We start from the raw sequence: 11,227 nt of genomic DNA, 5'->3' as shown, positions 1-11,227 counted from the left end.
AATATTGGCCCTTTGGTGGTGACGTGGAGAGGACGTGTTTACCTAAAGCAACGTCAGTCAGGAACCCGGTTGTCAGTCGATTGGCTGATATTCACCCCTTCGGCCCCTTCGATCCCCGACTGTTTGGGGGGGGGGGGGCGCTGCTGTGGTCAATTGGCTGCCACGTCTCGCCCCCCCCCCCCACGGTCGATTCGCTTGACAGTTAAGGTCTGTGAAGCGCTTTGAGACGTCTCAACGACGTGATGAGGGGCTGCACCGCGTGGAAGGATTATTATTATTATTATTATTAATATCAGTAGCATTTCCTTTCGGCAGATTCTTAATCATGTCCTCCTCGGCCACCGCTCCAGAGCAGTGCCGGGTGGGGCGGGGGGTGGAAATGGCAAGGGGGGGAGGCGGTGTGAGGGGTGGAAATGGGGGAGAGTTGAATTGTCGGAGGTGCCATTGACAAGACGTTACATCCATCTCCCCATCACCTGTCCCCGTTCAGGTGGACGTTAAAGCTCTCGCTGCTCGAAAAGAGGAGGGAGTTTCTCTCTATCCCCTGTGTCCTCGCCTTCCCCCCCCCCCCACTCCCCCACTCCCCTCCCCACCCCCAGATAAAATCTCGCGTTCAGCGGGGAGGGGGAACCTTGGCCTGCGCAAATGTTTCTCCCCCGTTTCCCCCCACAGAACACACAGTCACTGCACCTTACAGTGAATCCCGCGGCACGAAAGGCGCCGCATCAGACCCAAGGCTCGAAGCCTTCAGACTGCGGAAAACCTTCCCAAAAAGCCAAGACAGAAATGCCACGGTTTGGCAGTGAAAATGCCACCAAAACAGAGACAATCCAGACACCCTTCTCCCTCTCCTCCTCTCCTCCTCTTCCTCCTCTCAACAGCTCCCTCCTTCCCCTCTTCCCCCCTCTCCCCACCCACCCACCACCGCCCCACTTGGTAGAATATCTCCCTCTTTCCACTTAACCTATCGCGAGTTTCTGGCTGTTTTTAAGATGAACCACAAAGAGAGGCTAATATTTTTTTTGCCGCCGGGTCTCAGCCTGTCAAGCGCCGCAGGTACAGTCAGCCTCCTCCCCTCGTCTCCGGCCGGGAATACCAGTTAATCAGTAGCATGGCGAGCTGTGTGGTGTATCGTCTGTACTTGCTCCCCTTCCCCCAGACCCCTTCACCCCCACCGCACCCCCCCACACCCACCCTCTCCCCCCACCACACCCCCACCTCCTCAAATCCATCCCCAGCTTGAGTGCAAACCCATTGCCTTGGGACGGCCCTCCCGATGTCATTTATACAAGAGATTTCTTGTTGCTGTTAACTATGGGGGTGGTTCGATACCTAGTCGGGTGGGTGGGGTGGGGTGGGTTGGGTTTGGGGGGGGTGGAAGCGTGTGGGAGAAAGAAGAGGTGACCGTAGACAAGGTGGAAGAGGAAAGTCTTCAGGTGCCAACTGCAGACAGGCAGAGAGAGAGGGAGGATATGGAGGGTAGCTCAAGAGGTTCAGGCAACACTGGCTGATCTCACGGACCCACTGATGATTGGAACGGAGGGACGTACAGAAGGCCCCCCCCAAAAAAAAGGGGTAGAGGGAGGGGAGTGGGGTCTGAGAGGTAGGGAGGTGGCAGGGCATGAAGTGATCTGATGAAGAGGATCTTGAAATCGATCTTTTCTGAGATAGGGAAGCCAAGTGGAGCCTGGAGAGGCCGGGAGAGGGCTGGAGAGGCTGGGAGAGGGCTGGAGAGGGCTGGGAGAGGGCTGGGAGAGGGCTGGAGAGGCTGGGAGAGGGCTGGGAGAGGGCTGGGAGAGGGCTGGAGAGGCCGGGAGAGGGCTGGGAGAGGGCTGGAGAGGGCTGAGGAAGCCTGGGGAGGCCTGGGGAGCCTGGAGAGGGCTGGGGAGCCTGGAGAGGGCTGGAGTGATGGGGGTATGGAGTTTGATGATGGGTGAGGATGTGGGCAGCGGAGTTTTGAGAGGGTTTGGGGATTTTGTAACTGTTGGAGCTGGGGAGACGGGGGAGCGAGAGGGTATCAAGGTAGGAAGTGACTCATGGATGAGAGTTTCAGCTGCGTTGGGCGGGAGGTGTGATGGAGGAGACCGAGGGATTGAGGGAGGGAGTTCCAAAGCTTCTGTGGGGGTGGGGGGGTGAAGGTGTAGCCGCCGATGGTGGAGCGGAGGGGACGAGGGACAAGCAGGAGGCCGGAGGGGACCGAGCGGAGGAAACAGGTAGTGGAGTGGGGTGGGGGGGGGGTGAGAAAGCTGGTCAGAGAAGGTTAGAGAGGTGCCGGGGAGGTTTAGTGTGGGACACGCTAACCACAATCAAAAAGATACGCGGAGAGACAGTGAGAGAGAAAGAGATGAGACCGGTCTCCCTCTTTAGCACATTGGTTAGAGCGCTCGCCTCGCAAGCGAGAGGACTCGGGTCCGATTCCCGGGGGGGGGGGGGGGGCAAACCTTAGGCAAGTGTCCTTACTCCACGGGGCCTGTGATCACCCAACAGCAAGTAGGAATTTGGCAGATTGGCAGATCGCTTTTCCGGGGATAGCAATCCCTCCAAAAAGAAATAATTATATCATTCAGTCGGCTCAATCCGCGGCTGTTTGTGGGGATACTCCCGTGCACAATTGGCTGCCGCGTTTCGCCCACAAAACACACAGTCACTACACTTCACAGTATCTTCTGCGAAGCGCTTTGAGACGTCTGAATGACGCGATGAGCCGCCTCAATCCAACGTAAGGACTATTATTACTATTATTATCGTTGTTATTCTCAGAGGAGGAATAAACTTAAAACCTCGAGGTTAGACGAGTCACTTAAAGGTGGGATCTTCTGACGCGATCCTCAGTCGGAGCAATGATAGATATTGTTCACAAACTATAACGGAGCAAAGTGGGAGTGGTGTTTGACTGTCGTATTTGGGGTGTAGTGTTTGACCTGATGTCTAAGCTGCAACGTGGGCTGTGTGTGTACGTGTGTGGAGTCTATTTGAAGTGGGCGCTGATGTCTTTGTTGTGACCGCTTCGGGGAAGAATCCCGTGAGGGGTTTGAACCTTTTTCTTGTGCCTAATAACTCTCTATGTCCTTTTCTTTTTTACATTGGGGGAAAAAGGGGGTGGGGGGTGGGGGTGGGGGGCTGGGGGTGTTGGGGGGTGGGTGGGGGGGAAGGGATCAAATGCTTTCGACGGCAGAAGCCAAACTTTATTGTGGGGATGTTTGGTCCTTGGCTCAATCCACGACTGTTTGCGGGGACGCGGCTGTGGGCAATTCGCCCACAAAACACACAGTCACTACACTTTACAGTATACTCTGTGCGGCGCTTTGAGACGTCTCAACCACGGGAGATGGATGGAGGTTTGGGAGGTTGAGAAGAGAGGACTGAAGGGTTATGGGGAAGTGGGTTTCAAAGATCTAATTGGGCGGAAACGATTGCTCTTAAAAGAGCCAGCGCCGACTCGATGGGCTGAATGGCCTCCTCCTGTTCCTTGAGGTGACCGTTCAGCCAACTCTGGTGAACAGGCAGGTTAACGAATGGCTTGAAGGGGGGCGCCAGGAGCTTTTGTGCGTGAAGGGAGGAAGAGGGGAGATTCCATTAGGGGAGGGCGAGTTGTGAAATGCAGACCCCCCCCCTCCCCCACCCCCCCAACTTTATTGCGCACACCCATTCCCACCGCAGAAAGATATTGTGACCATTCACGTTGGGTTGATGACGACAACAGTTTGCACTTATTTGCATGCCTTGTGTCAAGGAGAAGCGGTTCACGTGGGCTGGGGGGGGAGGGGGGGGGGGAGGTGGGGGGAGTTTGGGTGTATGTTTAGATGGGTTTCAAATGTTGAGAGGGAAGGGAGACAAACTGGCGGAAAGGAGGGGAAATGTAAAGTAGGGTTGATTTGGGGGAGAGCAGAGAGAGAGAGAATGGGGAGTGGGGTGGGGGGGGGCATTGAGTGGGCAATAGAACCACAGGAGTGGGCAGAGGGTGGGGTGGGTCGAAGCCGGGTGTGACGCCTTATTAGCGAGCGCAGTTACAGACCGAGTGCTGGTCTGTGAGTGGTCAGTCACACGAGAGCACTAGGGGGCGCTCTCGCGCACACGGTCAGGAGGGCAAGAGGAAGGATCCATGGCTCTGTGCGTCGTCATCGAGCCCGATCGAAAAGGAGGTCAGAGAGGCACAAAGTGCTTCCTGCAGCTCGAAACAAAAAGATAAACCTCACTGATTACAATAAATATCGGTCCTTCCTCTTGTTTTGGGGGCAAGTGGAGTCCCCGGAGCAACCAGAGGACTAACCGGGTTCGATTCCCCGGGCAAACCTCGGCCATGTTTCCTTACTCCACACTCCTCTGTTTACCCAGTAGGAACTAGGTTTAGTCGATTGGCGGATCGCTTTCCGGGGGGTAATAGTTCCCCCCCCTCCTGTAAAAAATCAACCCGCGACTGTTTGTGGGACGCCGCTGCGCGCAATCGGGAGCCGCGCCTCGCCCCACAAAGTGTACAGTCACTACGCTTTGCCATGGCGGCTCCTGCGAAGCGCTTGGAGACGTCCCCGCCACAAAGGCGTGGGTGTCAAAGGCGAGGATTACGAGCAGTGATTCGACGGGTTGGAGACCCCTCGATTAAGACTGGTATCGCGAGCGCTAATGTTAATCGTGAAAGCTCCACACCGGCCCCGAGCACCGTACAGCTGTCATTCCTTATCGGAAGTCTGTGTTCACGATGATGTTGCTTCTCGGGAGATGTTACGAGCAGTTATTTATTGTTTTATCGTTTGCTATTTTACATTCGGGGAGGGTTTGGGGTGGAGGGAGGGAGGGAGGGGGGGAGGGGGGGAGGTGGGGGGGAGGGAGGTGGGGGGGAGGGAGGGACAAGTGACGTGTGTAGATGTACATATCAGAGGTTTTTTTTTTAAAATGGTGATGAATTGATTGTACCGATTTCATTAAATGTTCCTCTGTGTTAAAAGTCTCAGTGCCCTGCACCAGCTCCACTGCAACAGTCACTACACCGCACCGGCGACAGACAGACACTCCCTGTGCCACCCTGGCTCGGATGGTAGCACTCTCGCCTCGGGGGGGGGGGGGGCGCAGAAGGTTGCGGGCGTGAAGCCCCACGTCAGGACTTTGGAGTCCCGTCACGTAACGGTTAGCACGGTCGTCTCGCAAGCCAGAGGGCCCGGGTTCGATTCCCGGGCGGGGCGAGACCTTAAGTAAGTTTCCTCGCTCTCTGGGAGAGGGTTAATAATTGCTTCCAAACAAAAATATAATAATTTGGTCACTCAACCCCCGGGTCTGTTTGCGGGGGAGGCCGCTGCGCGCCATCGGCCGCCGCGTTTCGCTCACAAAATGTACAGACAATTCACTTGACAGCGAATCCCGTGAAGCGCTTCGAGACGTCTCGAAGACGTGATCAGGCGCTGCGTCAAATGCCGGGGAGTGTTATTGTTGTTTGACATTTTACAGTAAATTCTGTGAGGCGCTGTGAGATAGCTCCCTCCCCCCCCCCCCCCCTCCCTCTCCCCCGCCCATAAAAGGCAACGATATCAAATCTAAGGATTAATATTTTATTAGTGGTAGCGATTAATTAACACAACGCTGATATAACAAGTCTTGTTTTTCGTCCAAAAAATATATTTTAAAAAAAAGGGATACACAGAGGGACACAGAAGAAAAGTGTTCACAGAGTAAAAAGTGATTGAGACAAAAAGTGGAGGGGGTGCGGGTGGGGGGGGGGGGGGGCACGTGGGGGTGAGAGGGTGGGGGGAGAGGGGGGGGATATGTGTTCTTTCCCACAGACAAATGACACGATATCGTGAGTCTCGAGCCACAGATACACACACCAAAAAAAAGAACGACAACAGTAAATCGGTCACTTGAACCCGCGGCTGTCTGTGGGGGACGCGGCTGTGCCCCAATCGGCTGCCGCGTTTCGCCCGCAAAACACACAGTCACTACGCCTTACAGTATGTTCTGTGAAGCGCTTTGAGACAAATCGAAGACGGGATGGGGCGCTGTGTCAAACGGAAGGATTATTATTATTTTTACGCCTTTGTCAGCTGTTAACATCCTTTGTCCGTAATCATTCCCCCAACCGCCCACACACCCCCACCCCCTCTCCCCCCACACACCCCCACCCCCTCTCCCCCCCACCACACACACACACACACACACACACAAATAAAACAGAGAAACTCCCTTCTCTTTACGAATAGCGCCGCAGGAACTTTAACATCCACCTGAACAGCAGATGGGAAGGACCTTCTGACCCAACTCCGAGCGGATTAGCAATTGAGCCAAAGTGACAGCTGTGATTGAGGGAGGGGTGTGGGGGGGGGAGTTGGGGGGAGTTGGGGGGCAAATTCAAGACTGACCTGTGGTTTCCTATGTGGGAGGTTGGGCTGTGTATCAACTGGTTACCTCATTCACCTCCAAACATATACTCTTTGCAGTACATCCCGTGAAGTGTTTTGAGACGTCCTCCTCCTGATATGAAAGGTGCTGTCAATGCAGGAATTATTATTATTATTATTATTATTAATTATTACTATTTATTGGGGGGTGGGGTGGGGGGCGTGGGAGAGAGGGGGGTTGGGAGGGAGGAGGGAGGTGAGGAAGTCAGCTGACCGGCTCCTGTCCTCCATTTCCGCGCACGAAGCTCAGGGCTTGAGCGCGAGCCTCTCACACGCAGGAGATGCCATGTTGGTTGTCGTTGGCCTTTCTCTTGGGGCTGAGTTTTTCGAGCAGAGACATCTGAGTGACAAAGTTGTTGGTGCTGCTCTCTGTGGAAGGGTTCCTGGCAGGTTTCGGGCTGAAGGTCAGATATCTCAGCGAGTGCCACCAGTTTACGTGCTTCTGCAACTCCGTCAGCACCTGGGCAGAAAGGAGGATAGTCCTTACAGTAACAATAACTATATATAGCCCCCCCCGACCCTCTCCCCACCACCACCCCAATCCCTCACACAAGGCAGAGGCCCAGAAGATGGGGAAAGAGGGGGCAAGGCACAGGGATAGAGGGATAGAGTGTTCCAGAGTTTCGGGGCTTAGTAGCTGTAAGCAAGCCCACCAACGGTGGAACAGAGGGCAGAAGGCCTTACAGTGGTCAGCACCAGCACAGACACGATGAAGAGAGAGAGAGACCAGGGAATGGGGTTAGAGTAGAGAGCTCCAGTGGGGGAGTGAGCCCCAGCACAGACATGATGGGGAGGGAGAGAGAGAGAGAGAGAGAGCAGGGAATGGGGTTAGAGAGCTCCAATGGGGGAGCGAGCCCCAGCACAGACACGATGGGGCGAGAGAGAGAGAGCAGGGAATGGGGTTAGAGTAGAGAGCTCCAGTGGGGGAGCGAGCCCCAGCACAGACACGATGGGAGAGAGAGAGAGAGAGAGAGAGAGAGAGCAGGGAATGGGGTTAGAGTAGAGAGCTCCAGTGGGGGAGCGAGCCCCAGCACAGACACGATGGGGAGAGAGAGAGAGAGAGAGAGAGAGCAGGGAATGGGGTTAGAGTAGAGAGCTCCAGTGGGGAGCGAGCCCCAGCACAGACACGATGGGGAGAGAGAGAGAGAGAGAGAGAGAGAGCAGGGAATGGGGTTAGAGAGCTCCAGTGGGGGAGCGAGCCCCAGCACAGACACGATGGGGAGAGAGAGAGAGAGAGAGAGAGAGAGCAGGGAATGGGGTTAGAGTAGAGAGCTCCAGTGGGGAGCGAGCCCCAGCACAGACACGATGGGGAGAGAGAGAGAGAGAGAGAGAGAGCAGGGAATGGGGTTAGAGAGCTCCAGTGGGGGAGCGAGCCCCAGCACAGACACGATGGGGAGAGAGAGAGAGAGAGAGAGAGAGCAGGGAATGGGGTTAGAGAGCTCCAGTGGGGGAGCGAGCCCCAGCACAGACACGATGGGGAGAGAGAGAGAGAGAGAGAGCAGGGAATAGGGTTAGAGAGCTCCAGTGGGGAGCGAGCCCCAGCACAGACACGATGGGGAGAGAGAGAGAGAGCAGGGAATGGGGTTAGAGAGCTCCAGTGGGGAGCGAGCCCCAGCACAGACACGATGGGGGGAGAGAGAGAGAGAGCAGGGAGTGGGTTAGAGTAGAGAGCTCCAGCGGGGGAGCGAGCCCCAGCACAGACACCATGGGGGGAGAGAGAGAGAGAGAGCAGGGAATGGGGTTAGAGTAGAGAGCTCCAGTGGGGGAGCGAGCCCCAGCACAGATACGATGGGCTGAATCATGGGCCTCCTTCCGTGCAGAAATCCCTAGTTTCTCCTCGAAGGTGCCGGGCGGTCAGTTTGTATTCCTCACCTCTCCGTTCAGGAAGCAGTAGAGCAGAGCCACAGCAAAACCCTGGAAGATAAAGATGGAATGTGTTTGGGGAGACTTGGACCTCTATCTGGGGAGAGTCCTGTAGCGTATTGGTTCGGGAGCACTCGCCTCGCAAGCGAGAGGGTTCGATTCCCGGTGGGGGGTGGGGGGCGGGCGGGGAGGGGGGGTGGGGCTGATCGTGGGGACGCTGCTGTGCGCGATTGGCTGTTGCGTTTCGCCCGCAAAAGATACGTTCGATTCACCTTACGTTATATCCTGTGAAGCGCTTTGAGACGTCTCGAAGACGCGATGAGGCACCGGGTCAAATGCGACGATGATTTTTTTTTTTTTTTTCTGATTACCTGAAAGGATCCCATCCCAATCTCGATAAACAATCTCAGTTCCTCTGCCATGCTGTCCGGGAAGAAGACACACAGGATGTAATGGACCCCAAACAGAGGGATGAGAAGCAGAGTGGACTTTAGTCAATCTCCTGAAAACAAAGGGTTCTGTGTTGGATTATTGCCCGTAAACCTGTCACGTTTGGCTCAGTTGCTAACCCCCTCGGAGCTGGGTCAGAAGGTGCTTCCCACGAGTTTCCCTCTCTCTCCCCGGGTGCCCCTTCTATATTAACTTGTATCCGGTGTTCGGCAGTGCCTTTGGTCACCCTCCTAACCTCCACCCACCCTGCTCTCCATCCCCTCTTGATCCCAACCCCCCCCCCCCCCCCCAGCTCAGTGGTTAGAGCACTCGCCTCTGTTTACCGGCAGTCAGTAGGAACCGGCTGTTAGTCGATTGGCGATCGCTTTCCAGATGTAATAATCCCTCCCCCCCAAAAAAAAAATACTAGTAATATTTTGGCCGCTCAACCCGCGGCTGTTTGTGGGGGACGCTGCTGTGCGCCATCGGCTCCCGCGTTTCGCCCACAAAATACACAGTCAATTCACTTTACAGTGTATCCTGTGAAGTTGAGACGTCTCGAAGACGTGATCAGGCGCCGTATCAAATGCCGGGACTACCATCATTATCATTATACATCTTTTGTACGTTATGTCTCAGGTCTTAGCACTGACACTCAGGGTCCCGGTCAATCGTGTCAATTATTATTATAATTCCCAGGTCTCAATTCCTCACTGTATTCCCACTGTTCCTGCGTTGCGATGGGATTTACTTACGAGAAAGGGGTTGAAGAATTGCCTCCCGCATCCTGCGATTTCAGTTTCTCCACCAGAATTCGGATGATGTTCAGAAATATCATAAAGTTGATCTTCCGCAAACCCAGAGAGCGAAATAATTCAACATTTCAGTACAGGTAACTGTCTGCCCACACTTTTTTACACCCTCTCACTCTCTCTCTCTCTCTCTCTCAGCCCCTACTCCCTGGAACTCCATCCCAGAGTCCCTCTACCTCAGCCCACCCCCACCTCCCCACCCACCACCCTCCCTCTCCCCCTCTCCCCCATCCACACTTTCAAAGACATGTCCCTCTGACCACACTTACGGCCATCTCACTCTGCCCACCCCACCCACTCACACACAGTCTTTAGCTAATGTCAGCCTGGCTCAGTTGATAGCGCTCTCGCTCTCTCTCTCTCTCTCTCGCTCTCCCTCTCGCCTCTGAGTCAGAAGGTTGTGGGTTCAAGCCCCACACGGTCAGAACCACACAGTCTAAGCTGAGGCCCCAATGCAGCGCTGGGGCGCGTGTTGCATTGCCGGAGTTGTCGTCCTTCGGATGGGATGTAATTATTATTATACATCTTTTATGGATCACATATAAGGTCTTATCACCCCTACTCGGGGCCCAGTCAGCTGTGTAAGTACAGCGCCTTTCACGTTGGGAGGACATCCGAAGGCCCTGGACAGTCAGGGATCTGCACCTGAGCTGGTGGTTGGGATCAGGAGGGGAGGGGAGAGGAGGGGAGGGGAGGGGAGATAAAACACTATACTAGTTACGTACCAAGACTGCAAACAATATGGCTCCTCTTATAATCCACCAGATATATTCGTTCTCATTGTCATCCCAACATCTAGCAACAGAAGCAATGCCAGAACGTAAAACAGATGGTCCACAAAAGGCAATAGAAAAACGTAGCATTTTCTGTCTAACTTTCTTAGCCCCAACCCCCACCCCACACCCACTCCCCCCCCCCCCACTGACATCAACCTCCGATTAATAATAATAATAATCCTTACATTCGGTTATAGGACGTCTCAAACAGCTCAAACACCAAATGACATGCGTAATGGGGGCCTTTCAATCCGGGAGGATGTCCCAAGTGGGGGTCGGGTTCAGGAGGGGGGTGGAGGGCGGAGAGGGGAGGGCGGTAGGAGGGTGACCGAAGGCGCGGTTGGTCGAGGAGGAGGGTTTTGAGGGTCTCGAAGGAGGTGAGGGAGGGAGGGAGGGAGGTAGTGGGCGAGGCAGAGGGACTGTGGGATGGAGTTCCAGAGGGTGGGAGCAGGGAGGCTGAGGGAACTGACCGTTGATGCTGTATTTTATAGTAATGATAATAATAATAATAATAATGATAATTCTATAAAATGTGATCATTTTGACCAAAACCCAAACAAATTCCTCGTTGTCGTGACCGACGGCCGCTTACCCCACGTTATCCACTTTCAGCTTCGAAATGATCCAGACCGCGAGTACCGCGAGCGGAGCTCCTGCAAGAGAGAACGGGCGGCTGGAGAGACGGGAGTCCACGAGGCAACACGACAGCGTTAAGAGACCAACTGTTTTACTTACAAAACTGCGAAAGGGAAATTGAATGGTTCCCAGCGGATGGAATGGTCCAACTGGACAAGCAGCGGGAAAGCTTGCCAGACAGCGCGCGCTCTCTCCCGCTCTCTCTCCCCCTCTCTCCTCTCTCTCTCTCTCTCTGGGGAGGAACCCAGAGTGTGAGTTGAGGGGTGGGCGGGGGGGGGGGATAACCGCTGGGGTCTAACCAGCTAAAACCCCAAAGCTTGCCACT

The 11,227-nt window shown here is 54.9% G+C and overlaps 1 protein-coding gene and 1 long non-coding RNA gene across 2 annotated transcripts; both read right to left on the bottom strand.

The window, feature by feature from the left end:
- Positions 1–6,616: 6,616 nt before the first annotated feature.
- LOC103173990 (vasoactive intestinal polypeptide receptor) lies at positions 6,617–8,745 on the bottom strand. Its single transcript, XM_042331734.1, has 3 exons — positions 8,621–8,745; positions 8,259–8,300; positions 6,617–6,846 (listed from the first exon to the last, which is right to left on the bottom strand). The coding sequence occupies exons 1-3, from the start codon at positions 8,669–8,671 to the stop codon at positions 6,655–6,657; spliced, it is 285 nt and encodes a 94-aa protein (XP_042187668.1). The 5' UTR covers positions 8,672–8,745; the 3' UTR covers positions 6,617–6,654.
- Positions 8,746–9,457: 712 nt separating this feature from the next.
- LOC121848099 lies at positions 9,458–10,920 on the bottom strand. The gene is made up of 3 exons (XR_006084830.1): positions 10,859–10,920; positions 10,216–10,285; positions 9,458–9,525 (listed from the first exon to the last, which is right to left on the bottom strand). It is a non-coding gene; the product is annotated as an uncharacterized LOC121848099 (long non-coding RNA).
- Positions 10,921–11,227: the final 307 nt, after the last annotated feature.

Source organism: Callorhinchus milii, unplaced genomic scaffold, assembly GCF_018977255.1.
Source record: "Callorhinchus milii isolate IMCB2004 unplaced genomic scaffold, IMCB_Cmil_1.0 Scaffold2, whole genome shotgun sequence".
In the NCBI taxonomy this organism is placed as follows: domain Eukaryota; kingdom Metazoa; phylum Chordata; class Chondrichthyes; order Chimaeriformes; family Callorhinchidae; genus Callorhinchus; species Callorhinchus milii.
Note: the sequence above shows the minus strand (reverse complement) of the source record. Positions and strands in the feature narration are given on the sequence as shown.